This window comes from Aphanomyces invadans (genome assembly GCF_000520115.1).
Source record: "Aphanomyces invadans strain NJM9701 unplaced genomic scaffold supercont1.2, whole genome shotgun sequence".
Lineage (NCBI taxonomy): Eukaryota > Oomycota > Saprolegniomycetes > Saprolegniales > Verrucalvaceae > Aphanomyces > Aphanomyces invadans.
Genome location: NW_008580147.1, coordinates 272928 through 288296, shown reverse-complemented (window position 1 = coordinate 288296; position 15369 = coordinate 272928). Strand labels below are relative to the sequence as shown.

The following is a 15369-nucleotide window of genomic DNA, read 5'->3' as shown; positions in this document are numbered from 1 at the left end:
TACAGCCGTTTTACGAGTGTTTTTGCATTGGACATGTGTTTAAAACGATGCGGAAACCGATAAAATGAGAAAAAGAATCCATTTTTTGTTATTTTTTTATCGGAACAATTATGCCGCGTCAGTCCAAAAAGATTGTTTCCAACGTTCAAGAGTTTGTCTTCCTACTGCAGGTGATAGTCGGGAGGGAGAATCCCGTCCGACTTGGCGCGGGTAACGAGGGCCGAGAGCAAGCCCTTGGCGCCAGGAACGTCCAGCTGGATGTCGGGAAGGGCCAACGCCACCTTGTCCACGCCTTTACGCAGCTGCGCCGTCGACACGATGTCTTGGCTCACCAAGTACGCCAACAGGGACCCGATCGCGTTCGTGTACTCCTTGCCTTCTTCGAACGAGTTGATGATGCCGCGCTTGACTACTTCGTGGTGGAAATGAGGAACGTTCAGTTCTCGCACACAAGCTGACGCTTCTTCAAGGTCCCCGGACAATAGGTATTCCTTCGTAAGCTGGTCGATGGCAACCTTGAGCTCTTCCACGGGTCGACCATCACCAGGTCCCCACCCCTTTTCCATACGAACAGTTCCGTGGTTGATACTCAGCTTCTTGACCGCTTCTTGAACGACATCCTCGCCATGGGATGCTAATACAGGGTCTTCCAGGAATCGAGGCGGCAAGATTTCGTCCACAATCGCACGTGCCGCAAATATCGAAAGCATATGAACCGCGGTCGGAATGTCGAGGGCCAGATCGTCCGCCGACACGATCACTCGGCGAAAACCTTGGGCAAGTTCGACAGGTGTCAAGCCGTTGAGATACAGTTCCGAGAGCAAGCGGGACACAGCTTCACGTTCGCGCTCGTGCTTGTCCATCGACATGGTGATGGCGCGCTTCACGAGTTCATAGTTAAATTGGCCGTCTGGTTAAAAAACCAGTCAGCACGCAACAAGATCGGATGAACAACAAGTACCAGTGTCAACAGAGAGCTCATCAAGGCGAACGCGCACTTCGTCGGCGTCTCCGCTTGAAAAGTATTCGGCAATGATGTTTTCGATTTGAGCCTTCACCTCGTCTGGGACAGGACTGATCCCGAACGCTCGTGCATTGCCTTCGAACAGCGCTGCCTTGGCCGTGGTGGAGAGACGTCGTGCCTTGGGGGACGACGTGACAAGAATCACATCGTCCGACTCTTCTTCACTATCATAGTTCGGGTCATGTTTTTCGTCCTTGGGAAGGACAATGAGATCTTCAGGTTTCCCCCACAGCCCCTTCTTTCCCCCGCCTTGCTTTTTAGACAATTCGCGGCTCTTCGACCGCGCTCGTGACGGCAGGTCCGGCAGCACTTCTGCGGTGGGTTTCGCGACGGTGCTGATGTCAAGTTTCCCAGTCTCTTCGTCCTGTTCGGCGGTCGTTTTGGGGTCGTTCAATAGAGCTACATGGCAGCACCTCCTTCAGTTGTGCATCGAAGTTACAACGCGGACGTACCAGCGTTGGCCACGGCGTATTCTTTCGAGGAGCGGCGTCTAGAGGCCGACATTACGAGGATGGAGCAAGTGGTCGATTGATGCAAACCGCGTGTTTTTGATCCGGAAACGACTGCGCCGGATAATGTTGGAACCCCAGATTATAATCGGCCTGGCGTTTGATTGGCTAGATTCATGACTGTCGTCAGCCAATCAGAGGCGACTATCTATGATATTATTTTTAAAGGATTTGCATGTACTTGAAAAATATATGTAGTCGCAAAAAACGGATGAAAAATGGGAAAAACGGCCATGCGCGCTGACGCGATGTTCGCGAACAGAGAAACAACGACGGAGCGGATGTGGCAGGGCGGACGAAGCCGAACGACGTGGCGAAAGCTTCGCCTAGGAGTTGGGACAAGGAAACAACCGACGACGCAACTTGGTGCGATGGGGTCGAATTTTTCTGTGTCTGATGTGCGGACGCAAACGAGGCATTGTGTCTTCGAGAACGTTCGAGAGTGACGTTTGTATGAGGCTTTACACGACACGATTGGGGTCCGTGCATGTGAACACGGTGTATATTCGCTTGGAGAGTACGATTTCGATCGAGTTGGCATTGATTTTCTCCTGGAACGCAAGCTCACGTTGTCGGACGATGACAATGGTTTTGCAGAGAAACACACCGCAAGGACGACTTCCTTTGCCTCGACTGGTAGCGCCGGGTTGTGATATATTTGTAGCAGCGACTGCATCGTTGGATAAAACCCCACGACTCGTTGAGCTCGTTCTTCGCTCATTCCTGGGACCTGCGTACTCGCACGATGAGATGCACACATCTTAGCCACCGTACCATTTGGAGCATGCGCAGCCACGTATTAGTCAGCTCGTTGGAAGTGTCTGAACATCCAAACTGCATTAACACCGTGGCGCCATTCCTTCAGGCCTTACCTCCATCTGGGGTCGCGCGAAGCGAAGTGAGTCGACCAACATGCGTCAAAAAGTCCACCTCGTCCCTGCACGTGATCACAGTCCATGTGAGTGTCTGGCAAGAGAAGGTCGTGACCTGCATGGCCAGCAACGTACGCTTGTGGAAGCAGGCCGATTTCTCTTGTGAGAGAGTACAAGTATTGCGCGGTATCGTTGACGTCGGTAGTGAACTGGGAGGGCGTTCGAATGGGCCATCAGGGCAAACGCGTCGGCGAGAAACGACCGTACCTTGATGTGGCAGAAAGAATTCATGAACAAATGCACGCATGCGTGTTGGACGTGCGCAAACGTCAGCGGCGTCTGACAGACAACTCGTTGGAATATGGACGAGATTCCAAGCAACTACCCACCTTTCGTTGCTTGCGTTGCTCTGCAATTAGGGCCTTGTCCATACCTTCCACGACAAGAAAGATCCGCGCAGTCGAGTCGTTGAGCACATTCCTACACACGGCCATGAGCCACCTCACCAAACTCATGGTAGAACTTGCCGAAGCTGACCTATCACGTCGTAAATGGGGGCGTATTGCGCGTCTATGGCTGCGAGGAAGTCCAACGCTGGAAACACTCGGCATGCCATGGGCACTCGCGTCAAGATCGGCTCATTTGAAGCGCCCAACGTAGCAGCATGATCCCAGAGCACGACGGATGATACGTCACACTGAATGGCAGGGACGAGTGGGATGGGTTTCGGTGTATGGGAAGCCAGTGCCTCTTTGAACTTCACTGCAGCTTCCGATTCACTCCACGAAGCTTCCAGTGCGACATAGAGCACCGGTTTGGAACGCTTTCGAGGTCGCGAAGGTGGGACAGGTCGTGGTGGTGATGGTCGGGTAGTAACCGGGTCTGGGGTCACTAGAGATGTGGATGGTGTTGAAGGAGGCAGAGCCATCGAAATGTCGGACGTAGGGCTGTATGTCAGTGTTCCTTGCTGCATCGCATTGAAGTAATCCTCGTCCTCGTACGGAAGGATGTCGTCGTCATTGTGGAGCAAGGCATTGGGCTCTTCCTCGTCCGAGTTCGTATTGATGCTTATAATGGAGACATCCACGGGATTCGAAGGACTTGGCGATCTACCAAAGTTTCGAGTTATGAGAGACAGGAATCACACAAATATTCGCGTCAACCGCGTGTGTCGATGAGTGTCGGGCTCGCTGTCGCTTGTGAGTTCAATCACATCACAAACGGGAGGAGCAGAGTAGACATTGGCGGCAGGGGCGAGGATCGGGCTCGAACGAACTTTGGATCGTTTTGTCAATGGAGACGTCTCGGATAGGTCGACAATGGATGAATCCGGTATTGGCTGTCGTGGTAACAGTGGTGCGCGGCAACTAGTACTAGTTGGTTGCGACGATGATGCCTACACACACATGCAGTCTTCTCGACGAGCTAATGCTCCAACCCGTACCGATCCGGTGCTTCTCTGCGAAGGCGGGAGTCCCAACGCGTGAAGCATGCTGTCGATCTCGCTGTCGCTGTCGCTCATGTTGGCGCAAATTCAATCACCGAAAAATATGCATTTTTTGCCCTTCTATTAGGATAAACTGGTCGAAATAGCTTGTCTATAGATTTGACCAATATCCTTGCGAACTTCAATTGCGCCAATCTTTTTTCCAGCATGCTGCTACGTTGGCGCTGGTCTGCTCGCGTCGGCACCCTCCACGGGAAGTCTGCGTCGTCACGACAACTGTCTTCGGCCACCACAGGCTTCTTTCAGGACCCCCCTCAGCTCGGGAACCAGTACGATGACGACAGAGCACTGGTGTCATTGGTCCGGCGGTTAATCCCTCAACACGTCCGTGACGTGATGCACGCCGACGCGGAACTACATCGTTTTGGAGCGCGAGTTGTCGCACCTGACATACTGGAAGCCTGCAATGACGCAGAAACAAACATTCCAGAACATGTTGCCACGGATGCATGGGGCCGTCGTGTTGACCGTCTAGTGATGGCACAAGGTTGGAAAACTATGAAGAGAATTGCAGCTGAAGAAGGACTCATTGCCCTTGCTTACGATCGATCGCACGGCGAATATGCGCGAGTGTTTCAATTTGCAAAGCTCTACCTCTTCGCTCCATCCAGTGCCGTGTTCACGTGTCCGTTGGCGATGGCAGACGGAGCAGCTCGACTCATCCAAGGATTGCCAACGAAGTCTCGGACACTTGAGCATGCTTATAAGCGATTGCTTTCCCGCGACCCATCCCATGCTTGGACGTCCGGCCAGTGGATGACCGAGCGAACAGGGGGGAGCGACGTGTCTCGTATAGAAACCATTGCAATTCCTCATCAAGACAGCGGTCGATATCGATTGCATGGATTCAAGTGGTTCTCCAGCGCCACCGACTCCGAGATGGCTCTCCTCCTTGCTCGCATCCCAGATTCTCCGAAACTGTCCCTCTTCTTTGCCCGCATCCACCAGGACTCGGCGAAATCCCAACTCAACGGAATTCGTATTCAACGCCTGAAACCCAAGCTTGGTACCCGCGCATTGCCGACGGCCGAGCTTGAGCTATACGGCATGGATGCGGAACTCATTGGAACGCCAGGGCGTGGAGTGGCCACCATCGCCACCATGCTCAACATCACGCGGGTCCACACGGCAGTCAACGCTGTGTCGTTCTTCCGTCGCGCTCTTGCCATCGCCGATTCGTATGCGACCAAGCGAGCGGCCTTCGGACGTCAGCTGGCCGACCTTCCTTTGCACAAAAAGACGCTGTGGGACCTTCACACGTCATATCGCCTTTGTTTACATCTTGTATTTCACACGGTGGCCATCTTGGGCCGACATGAAGCCATGAACTGTGGGGGTGACACTAGTGCGGATGAGTCGGCAGCGTCGTTGCTGCGGGTTCTAACACCGCTAGTGAAGGCGTGGTGTTCAAAAGCGAGCTTGTCTGGCATCGGGGAATGCCTCGAAGCCTTGGGCGGCGCAGGGTACATGGAAGACGTCGGGCTTGCCCGACTGCTGCGAGATTGCCAAGCCCAGACGATCTGGGAAGGCACGACCAACGTTTTGGCGCTCGACTTGCGCAAGTTGCTCACCAGTAACGACGCAAAGTACCGGTTCGCTTGGAAAGCATTCGTCGAGAGCCAGCTGGAGGTCGTACCGCCATCCAAGTCCAAGACGGCCGTTCAAAAACGAGTCCACGCCTTGCTCGACGATCGACTGCGGCAAGGAGCGATGTATGACGAATTCTTTGCGCGTCAGGTCCTGGTGGACATGGCGGAAACCACGGCGTCTGTGCTCGTGCTATCGCATGCCAGTACGACGGGGGACGCTCTGGACTGGCAATTCGCAGAGCACGCGGCCTTGGGAGTGTACCCAGCCAACATCATTCATGGAGAGAAAGATGTCGTGGTGACTTAAGATGCATTCTGCATGTGCGCACTGCCCAAGACCTGCTGCGACTTCCACCTCCATCGATGATGGCTTGTCGTTTTGTAACGGTCAAAATATCTTGAAACGACACAACGGGAGTCGTTTGGATTTTGTCGGCGCTCGCCTTTTCTGGACGACACGATTCCTGTCTTGGACGACTGGGAAGGAACATGAAGGGGCTCATGTGGAAGCGAGGGTACACGCTCCCCACCATGTACGTCCGGCACTGCTCCGTGCAGCTAGAGTCACGACATGGACCTTATGATATCTCCCCCCTCTCGACAGGAAACGTGTGTTCTGTGTTCTGGAAGGGTCCATGCTGTCAGTGTACGGGTCCGAGCACGAGTTCGACCGAGGCCACGCTCCGCACAAAGTGATTGAAATTACGCAAGTCCAGCTCTGGGACGGGCGGTCTACGTTCAAGCACTACGACCACGGGTTCGTCCTCGTCGCTCTCGGGGGCAAATCGTACCAGTGCAGCGTCGACTCGGCTTTGCTTCAAAAGGAATGGTGCGTACACCCCGCGGGAGTCACTGACGAGACGACGACGAATCGATACCTGATTTTCAACGCGTCATGCCAGGATTCATGCGATTCAGTCGTCGCTTGAAGAGCCATATCGAATCGTGGCAGATGAAATCATCGACGCCCAAAGAGACTTGAATTCGGAAGTCAAGGAAGAGCGCGACACCGCATCCATCGCGGCAGAAGCAGTACGTCTCGCCCGTTCCACCCATTGCGGATCCTAACCCGTCGGTCGCAGGTCAAGCGCGCCGAAGACGCATCTCGCGCGATCCGCGGCGGCGAAGAACATGTCAAAATGCTCAAGGAAAAACAAGTTGTATTGAGTCAAAAACTTCAAGGGACCACGGACGAATTGCACGATGCCGAGCGCAAAGCGAACGAAACGATGGAAAAGGCCCAGGCGGCCAAGCACGTTGCGCACGACGATATCCTGCGCCATGCCGCACAACCCAGTCGAGTGTCGGACGCGCTGAAGAAGGACGCGGCCACTCTCTCCGCAATGTACGAAGTAGAGATGAACGTGGTCACAACGCTGCAAAAGGCCCTCCACGACATCCAGGATGAAATGACTGCGGTAATTGCACTCTGAACCGAACGTACGAGTGACGATGATTCAGCTGGAAGGAACGATTGCCGCCGCAGTCGCAGACGTGGCGGCGATGAAGCAGAATGCCGAGCAGACGATCCAAGAAGCAACTGGAGCGCTCCACACGGCACAAACGGCCAAAGTCAAAGTGAAGTTGCGCCTGGCGTCGTGGACGTCAAGTCATTCCCATGTCGATTCGCTGGCCCAAGGGTGCATGCTGCTCTTTGCCTTCGACGAGTCACAATCGAGATGTAGGTACTTGAAGGTCCAAAATACGCTGCGGCCCCAAATGCATCGAAAGTACTTTGTTTTGTTCGGGAAGACGTTGTGCTGGTACAAGAATGCAGACGACTACATCCAACACATCCGGTCACCGCTGGGGGTTGTCCACGTCGCGGGACCGATCAAGGACTGGAGCGGCAAAGTCGGGCTCACAACGTACCCGAATGCGTTTGCAATTCCAACCGTCGAAGGCAAAGAGCTCCACGTGAGCGCGAGTGTGGCGAACGAAGTGTCGACGTGGAGCGTCGCCATTCTCACGGGTGCGACAATGATCCCCATGTCGCCAGAGCGTGCCCGCGATGCCAAGACACGGCGCGACTCGTTCGACTTGACGTCGCCTCCCGCGCACACGCATCGCATGAGCTTCTTTGCGACATCGGACGCCGGCCGTTTGGACAGTCCATTTCCCCCGTCGCTCCAAAAGGACAAAGATGTCGCCTCGAACAAAGCAGACGTTGTGGTTGTAGAGGGCAGTTTGGTGAAGCAAGGCCACTTCGTCCCGGCGATGAAGCGCAAGTATTGTGTCGTGGTCGGCATTCACATTTTCTTTTTTGACAGCCATGAGCAGTACGTTGCGGCGAAGGCAGAGACGGGCAGCGACCCGCTGTCTCCCGACACAACGACTGTGCCGTGTTCGGAAGTAGTGCGTGTGGCCGACTGGGACGGGCGCCTGCTCTTGATGACGTACCCCCACGCGTTTCAAATCGATACGGCGCATCACGCGCATATCCATTGCAGCGCCGCCAGCGCCGCGGAAAAGGAGCGTTGGATGAAGGGGCTTCGTACGGCCATCGGCCACCACGCCGCGAACGTCCGCGCTGCTGGTTCCCTCGATTCATTTCACCATGTTGCGGACGAATCCAAGGTGCCGCTGACAGACCATGCTCGCGCCGTCCTCGAGTTTGAAACGATCTTGACCGACTACTTTCACCAACACAACTCGGCCAAGCACGACGATGTGTACATGATGACAAAGTTGTTTCAGGGACGTGAAGGCGAACTGCTCAAGCACCTCGACGATGCCTACAGCACGACGTTAGCCAAAGACCACGCGTCCCTCGTGGCGAAGCTCATGAAATACCACGCCACGAAACTCGCTGACGACAGCGCGATCGAGACGGACGGTCTGTTGCCGCATCTGGAAGGCATCTTGCACTACGACGTGCCGGCACTGCTCACGACGACCAAGGTGAAAGTGTACGCTGTGCTTTTGGGCAACAAGCTTCTTCACTTTACGACCCGCATCGAAGCCCTCACCGAGCCAGACCATCCCACGGAGACGCTCGTTTTTGTGGCGGCGGACTCGGTGCCAGATCAGCCGCTCAAGCTCCAAGTCACGGACCCCTCCGGCGCCAAGCGAACATACGACACGTCGTCGAGTGGCCAGCGCGACCACTGGATTCGAGTAATGCACCTCGGCATCGAGTACGCCCGAGCGCATCGGCAACGCGTCACGCTCAAATTGAGCGAAAGGTACTTTTCACCTTGGCTTTCAGAGGCCCAAAAAATGTCATGACGGTTGGATCTGTGCCTAGCACAACGCTGCAAGAGATTCTGGACTCCCCTGTACTGGACGACTGCAGTCCCGAAAGCGCCGAATTCAAACAGCTCGTCGTGGCGTATTATGAGGCACACAATCCCGATGGTCTTGCGAGCATTGAAGCCCTCTTGATGCATTTTCGAGGCAAAGAGCACTTGCTCCTGGCGTCTCTAGACAAGATGTACGGGACCAACTTGGTTGGTGACGACCGCATGAACAAATTGTGCACCGCCATGTCGGCGTACTCGTCCGACGCGCTTGGGGTGTCCGTGGCAGCTTCAACGTGGCGAGCGAGCTTGGCTTGCGATGGATCTGTCCCCCGGCACAAAAAATCGGGGTTTGTCATGGTCAAGTGCGCGCCAACGATGCCGCAGCTGAAAAAGTGCTACTGCGTCGTCGAAGGGGCGACGTTTGCATGCTACGCTGGCGTAGACATGACCCAAGTTTTGCTTGGCCCGTGGCAAATCGACAACGTCTCCATGGGCGACGGTCAGTTTAGCATGTACATCGACACGGCGACAGGGACGAAAGTGTTTGCCCAGCTCCCGACGGAAGTCGAGTTTCACACGTGGCTCTCGGCGTGCCACGTGGCGATCGCAACACACCACACGACCTCACTCAACGAGTCTCCCCTGGCAAAGTACCTCGTGGGGTTCTATGGCAGGACGAACCCGGCCAAAGTCGCCGACGTCCCGCTCTTACTCGACGCGTTTGCTGGGCGGGAGATGGACTTGCTCGTCAAAATCGACGCCGTGTACCACACGAATCTAGCGGCAGACCCGCAAGTTCTTGCGCTCGTCCCCAACGCGTCGGCATTATCGGCCACGACCTCCACCGCGGACGAGCCCCTCATGCAAGGGTATTTTATGAAAAAGGGCTACGAGATGCCGTCCATGGCCAAGTTCTACGGCGTCCTCTTGGGCCATGTACTGCACGTGTACGACACCAAAGAAGACGCCGTTGCCAAAACCGTGAGCCATCCGCCGAAAGAGCTAGCGGCCGTGGCAGACTGGTCGGGAAGCACACACGACAAATTTCGCTTTGGGTTGGAGCTGGTCACGGCCACCCACCGCACGTACTTTGTCGCATTTGACTCGGACGATACCAAGGTTCGTACGTGCGGCGCAATATGGGAAAGCCAAGTGGATTCTTCTTTCAGCATGTGCAAATCGTGACGAATTCGTGTAGGTGCATTGGATGAGCGCGATTCAACATGGCCTTGCGCTCCAGCGTTTGGCGGCTCGCAAGGCGTCGGGGGCGCTCCACAGCGACGCGACCAAAGCCATCCGCGACAAGATCCTCCAGTCGTACAGCCACGTGAGCCAACACTTTGTCGACGAGCTGAACGGCGTGCTCGAGCTCTCGCATGGGTTCGACATCGACGTGCTCAAAATGCTCGACAAGAAATATGGCACGCACATGTCGATCGACCCGGACGTGACGGGGCTGTTGGGGACAACGCACGTTCCACAGGGCTTTGAAGCGGCCGTGGCGCTGACGTCGTCGGACGGGCAGATGAGTCAGCCCCTTTACGGGGTCCTTGCAGACACCACCTTGCAATGTTATGCCGACCGAGAAAGCTACAAGACGGGGCAACTGCAGCCGCAATTGAATATCACGTGCTTGGCTGTCGCGCCGTGGAAGGGACAATTTGAAGGGTTCGTTGTCGACACCGCGGAAGGAAAGCCCGTGTACTTGCTTGGTGCGACGCCCGCCGACACGACCCGGTGGATGGACGCGCTTCAGGCAGCTCTGGACAAGGCGAATATGCGCGGCCTGTTGCATTCGGTCCCAGCGTAGGTCTCCCCATCGGGATGGACGAATGATGACTTGGCAACTCATGGCGGGGATGGTGGCGGGATTAGGGATGGAGGCAACGTGCTGTCGAGCTTTCTGTCGATCGAAGCAAACGGAAAGCTCGTTCGACGGTATGTTGTCCTGGAAGACTTGGAAATCAAAGTGTTCAAGACACCCGACGCCTTGCAGCCGGCCGTGTGCTACGACGTGGTGGCCATGGCGGCATGGCCGTCGGCAACGGCTCCGAGCCAGTCCTTTCAGCTCGATTGTCGAAGCGAGTGGAGTTCGGTCGTCCTGCGGTGCGTCGCCGACTCGGTCGAGATCAAGGACAACTGGCAACGGCAAGTGGCCGCCGCTCTCAAGCATAAGGCAGGGGATGACTTGATGCAAGACCAAGCGATTGAAGTAGGCGGGTCGCCTCTCGTTGCCTTGGCTTGACGGAATGCACTCGTAGCTCCAGGACGTGTCGTCGTGTGCGGCTGAGTTCCAAGCGTCTTCCGTACAGGGGTACATGATGTACCGAACGCAAGTCCATGGCAAGTGGACGGATGCGCAAGAGGGGTATGCATCGAAGAGATCCGTGAAGGGACGTGACGCGGTGTGCGGGATAGGTATTTCATGCTCCACCAGGACCGCTTGATCGGGTACTCGGATGAAACAAGAGCACGTGCGGGCGACGTGGCGATGCAAATCATGGCCGTCCAGGTGAAGTCGCTGTTTGAATCGCAAGCCACCGGCGGCCACGAAAAGGATTTTTACCTTCAAGGCCAAGTCGCGAGTTCGCCGACGTCGACTACGTCAACGTGGCACTTTGCCCCACCAGACACCAACGATCGGCACGTGTGGGTGGCTGCCATCCACAGCGCTCTCAACGACAGTCGCGGTCGCACGATATTACAAGAACAAGAGGTTGGTTGCAAGGACCCGCATCCGTCGAGGGAGGAAAACGTCGTTGGGTTGTAGGCGGAACTCGCGCTGCACGCGGCAACGGTTGGTGCCAGCCGCACGTTGTCGAATCCGCGACTGGGCTTTGTGGTCCCCCACTCGTCCATGGAAGGCATGTTGCAGCGAGTGCAAGACGCATTCCTCCACGTGGCACGGGATCCGACCCGATACTATGTGCTGGTGCACGACATGCTGCGGTGGTTTCCGACCAAGACCGACGCGTCAAACCGCATCGACGACAGCAACAATTGTCCGCACATCGAACCGGGCAACGAAGGGGACGAAACCAGCTTGAAAGTCCTGTCCGTGTCCGATTGGGGCGGCTCTCTATGTGGTAAGCACAGCTTGTCGTGCGCTCCACGTTGCCACGCAAGACGTCGTCGTCCTCGTTAGGCTTCCAAGTGGACGCTGTCTTTCGAGGCGTGACGGGGTCGATCCAATTTGTGGCCGCGAATGCATCGGACAAAGAGCGGTGGATTCGAGCACTGAAAACAGCGTGCGACGAAGCGGTCGCGGAGCAGACGTTGCGTGATATCTTGACCCGTCAGGCGTCGCTGCAGTCGCAGCCAAGCAGCGAGATTTTTCTGGAAGGGTTCGTCCATCTTCGTCGGTCGCACTTTGGTGCGGCATGGAAGGAACATTATTGCGTGCTCAAGGGCCCGTGGCTGGCTACGTACGACACGCGAGAGGACTTTGCAACTGCACCAGGCAAACCCACGAGCAAGCGGGAAGTTGTTTTTGTCGGGGACTGGTATGGCGGTGTGTCGGCGGGCGGCGCGAAAAACATGTTTCGAATTGAAACAATCGAAGACGGATTCGTCGAGGCGTACGTGGACGACGCTGCGGACAAGCCGCAATGGATGCAGACGCTCCAGACAGCGGTCTCGTCGCTGAAAGCCGACCAACTGGTCACGCGCGATTTGACCTTGCCTAGTTATGCCGGGGCGACGATGGAAGGGTACTTGACCAAGCATGGCGGGACAGTCCGGGGCTCGCTCAAGCGGTGCGTGTTGTGCTGGCCATGGCGTGTGTGTTAACGTCATGCTCGTGCGTGGTAGGTATTGCGTGCTGTTGCGCACGTTGTGGCTCTACTTTGCCTCGCAGGAAGATGCCGTGAACGGCACCGACCCGCTCGGCACTTTACAAGTCGTTGGAGTCGAACCGTCGACGTCGGAGGGGGTACGAGGTGGTCGTTGGCATGCCATTGCGCTGAACACGAATGCAATGCGTAGATCGTTTCGGAGCACTCGTTCATGCTGCTCACGTCTGGACGAAAGGACAAACTGTGCTGTGAGGCGCACACCGGTTCGTTCACAGTGGTTGCCCATGGTGCTGACGTGTTGAGCTTGGTCAGGGGCGGAGAAGCAGCTGTGGGTACGCGCGATCCAAGGCGAGTTGGACCAGGAGAATGCTCTTCGGGGAGATATTCGTGCGGCGGAAGCCCGGGAGCGATCAAAGGCCCAGCAGCTGCAGGACACAGTCAACAAATCGCGAGTAATCAACGAAGAAGCGGCGGCCCTCGATGCGGAAATGGAGGCGACCCTCAAGCAGTTGGAACACTACAACAGCGGTGGCGACGATGACTTTGACGACGAGACCGACGATGACGACGCCACTCCCTACGTCGAGTACGATCCATCGAGTCCAAAGTTCGACTTCAGGCTGGTTGTAGATATGTTGACGCACCCCACGACACGGCGCCGGAGAACTCGCCCGTTCGACGGGCCTCCAGAAACAAAACGACTCCGTCCCTTGTGTCTCGGCCAGACATGCATCCAGCCGACGACACCGACAACGCGGCGTGGCCGTGGTTTCGATGGTGCAAATGCTTTGCGCCGCGCCAGCCTCTCCATTTGAAAGTCAACCACGACCCGATGCTGACGGACCACGAGCGACGAATGTACTCTTGCGAGTTCTACTCGAACGGGACGATCGACTCGTCGCTTTAGGAATGAAATCGCTCCATCGGTCTGAATGTGACGTGAATGCGATCGCACGGTTGCATGTCATAGTTTCGAAATAAGGCTCAGAGCTGTTCCTTGACTTTGCTCGACGAGATGGACGTATGGAGATAGTGGAGGGCCGTGGAGAGGTAGTCCAGCGATGCCTTGGATGCCCACGACTTGAGCTTTCGTCCCGACGTGAGCTCGAAAAACCCGCAGTGGCTGCCATACGTTGTGATTGCGAGCATCGAGTTGGGGTTGATGTCGAAGATGGACCAGTTGATCTGGCCATATGTGCAGACCGGGTCGTCTTTGGCGTTGATGCAAAGCACGGGGACCGCAATGTTCTCGACCGCCCGCATTGGGTTGTTGTGCTTCCAATAGGACGCCAGGTCGTCGTACCCATGCAACGCCATGTACACGTGGCGGTCAAACTCGGCCACGGACCGCGCTTGCATGGCGGCGGCGTAGTCCACGACCGACGACAACGCGTCTTCGTGCTGCCGAAGAAGTTTCTACCGCACATGAGTTGTCGTATGTACATCCTTGAAAAAACACGCATACCTTGAGCGTATATGTCAGTATCGAGTCGTACGGCGCACGGATGCCGCCGTTGCAAAACAACTCGACCGAATCGTAGCCTGGCAGGACCAAGATGGTACAGTTGAGAACGAGAGGCTCACATGCGCTGAGAGATGGTCGGCACCATACCTGGCGAGACAAACACCCCCGCTTGTAGCTTGGAGTCTTTGCCTGTTTCACCCAAATACGAACACAGGAGCCCTGACCCCGCCGAGAAACCAACACCTGCTTGCATGGGAAGCCGAGCGTGACGAGCAATCGTGACGTACCGACGATGGGCGCCACCGGGAACAGCCGTTGAATGTGATGGATCACTTCCTTCATGTCCTTCACACATCCAAACGCCTGAAGGAGCGGTACCGACAGGGACGACCCGCCGTGGCCGCGTTTGTTAAAGACCACAGGGCGGTACCCTGCCTCGAGTGCGTCGGCGCAAAACGAACGATAGCCGTCGCTGCAGCCTACCACGTCATCTGTCGTTGGATCCGCGCTATCGAATTGGTCGGACCTGTCAATCCATGGAGAACCAACACAACCGGCGCGTTGTCGGGCAAGGTCGCCGTCCCTTTCAACCAGTCGATGGCGACGTGACCGCCATCTTGCATACGGAGCATCTCGCGCGAATACTTGACTGCGGCTTGCGGCCAAACGACTGTCAACAAGACTTGGACGTGGGCGCTCATGGCCCACCACGGCGGATGGTACGACGATTGGAGCGTCGCACAGTTCTATGCGACATCAATGATCCATGCGCCGTCAAGTCGTGATCGACGTGGAGATGATGGAACGTACCGTGGCGATGAACTGGTTGAGCTTTGACTGGCCGTTGAACACGAGCTTGACCTTGCCGGCTTGTTCGGTGTATCGGTAAAACACGATCCACGACACAACGCATGCCAGTGCCACGACTGCGTACACTTGCGCGGTCCCATCGCAGAGCGTCGAGATCTCCGGGAGATGCAGGGACGACATTCCGACCGCCGCGCCATCCATGACTGCGTCCAAGTTGTCAATGGCTCACTTGGTCGGCCAGCGGCCTTCAACAACAATCGCCGCCACCTCGGATGGGGGGTGGGTAGAAATCATAATGTTGAGTCAACCCATACAAAGTCTCTCCTTTTTTGACCCCCCCCTCATGAGTAAAAACGTGATGCGTTATATTCCTGTAGTACTTAGTACAATATGGTAGTACATGTTTCTTGATGGCATTGGCGGATGACACTTGCGCTCCAGGAAACCCAGCACATTGCTGCAGCATGTTCGTGCGCTCTCTCCGGTCGGATCCATGCTCCAGCACACGGATGCTTCCTCGATGAGCACGTACATGTGCTAGTGGAGCATTGCAAAAC

General features: G+C 56.1%; 5 protein-coding genes across 6 annotated transcripts; 2 read left to right on the top strand and 3 right to left on the bottom strand.

The window, feature by feature from the left end:
* Nucleotides 1-65: 65 nt before the first annotated feature.
* Nucleotides 66-1551, bottom strand: H310_00915 (hypothetical protein). The gene is made up of 3 exons (XM_008863879.1): nt 1477-1551; nt 962-1423; nt 66-910 (listed from the first exon to the last, which is right to left on the bottom strand). Exons 1-3 carry the CDS (start codon nt 1526-1528, stop codon nt 162-164), a joined length of 1263 nt encoding a protein of 420 aa, XP_008862101.1. The 5' UTR covers nt 1529-1551; the 3' UTR covers nt 66-161.
* A 332-nt stretch (nt 1552-1883) lies between these two features.
* H310_00914 (hypothetical protein) lies at nt 1884-3927 on the bottom strand (the record flags this gene model as incomplete). The annotated part of the gene is made up of 10 exons (XM_008863878.1): nt 1884-2084; nt 2141-2263; nt 2308-2354; nt 2406-2470; nt 2541-2614; nt 2673-2744; nt 2795-2885; nt 2933-3514; nt 3569-3801; nt 3850-3927. The coding sequence occupies 10 exons, from the start codon at nt 3925-3927 to the stop codon at nt 1995-1997; spliced, it is 1455 nt and encodes a 484-aa protein (XP_008862100.1). The 3' UTR covers nt 1884-1994.
* A 132-nt stretch (nt 3928-4059) lies between these two features.
* H310_00913 (hypothetical protein) lies at nt 4060-5808 on the top strand (the record flags this gene model as incomplete). Its single annotated transcript, XM_008863877.1, has 1 exon — nt 4060-5808. The coding sequence occupies one exon, from the start codon at nt 4060-4062 to the stop codon at nt 5806-5808; it is 1749 nt and encodes a 582-aa protein (XP_008862099.1).
* A 182-nt stretch (nt 5809-5990) lies between these two features.
* H310_00912 (hypothetical protein) lies at nt 5991-13533 on the top strand (the record flags this gene model as incomplete). Its single annotated transcript, XM_008863876.1, has 17 exons — nt 5991-6034; nt 6106-6330; nt 6404-6533; nt 6584-6919; nt 6963-7141; nt 7187-8686; nt 8749-9862; nt 9942-10549; nt 10619-10955; nt 11005-11111; nt 11162-11459; nt 11514-11829; nt 11889-12498; nt 12554-12674; nt 12728-12800; nt 12850-13123; nt 13168-13533. 17 exons carry the CDS (start codon nt 5991-5993, stop codon nt 13442-13444), a joined length of 6549 nt encoding a protein of 2182 aa, XP_008862098.1. The 3' UTR covers nt 13445-13533.
* On the bottom strand, nt 13101-15082 carry H310_00911. 2 transcript variants are annotated; one of them, XM_008863874.1, is made up of 6 exons: nt 14813-15082; nt 14529-14748; nt 14290-14481; nt 14150-14245; nt 14003-14079; nt 13101-13953 (listed from the first exon to the last, which is right to left on the bottom strand). In XM_008863874.1, exons 1-6 carry the CDS (start codon nt 15011-15013, stop codon nt 13522-13524), a joined length of 1218 nt encoding a protein of 405 aa, XP_008862096.1. In that variant the 5' UTR covers nt 15014-15082; the 3' UTR covers nt 13101-13521. The 2 variants fall into 2 exon arrangements, with proteins under 2 accessions (XP_008862096.1, XP_008862097.1); XM_008863875.1 differs by having other exon boundaries at nt 14150-14221.
* Nucleotides 15083-15369: the final 287 nt, after the last annotated feature.

Coding starts and splice junctions, on each gene's coding strand:
- H310_00915 (XM_008863879.1), bottom strand. CDS start 1,528: ATGTCGGCCTCTAGACGCCGCTCCTCGAAAGAATACGCCGTGGCCAAC. Junction 1,424..1,476: donor ATACGCCGTGGCCAACGCTG/GTACGTCCGCGT, acceptor GCTGCCATGTAG/CTCTATTGAACGACCCCAAA. Junction 911..961: donor TGAGCTCTCTGTTGACACTG/GTACTTGTTGTT, acceptor TTTTTTAACCAG/ACGGCCAATTTAACTATGAA.
- H310_00911 (XM_008863874.1), bottom strand. CDS start 15,013: ATGGATGGCGCGGCGGTCGGAATGTCGTCCCTGCATCTCCCGGAGATC. Junction 14,749..14,812: donor TCAACCAGTTCATCGCCACG/GTACGTTCCATC, acceptor GATGTCGCATAG/AACTGTGCGACGCTCCAATC. Junction 13,954..14,002: donor TACTGACATATACGCTCAAG/GTATGCGTGTTT, acceptor CATGTGCGGTAG/AAACTTCTTCGGCAGCACGA.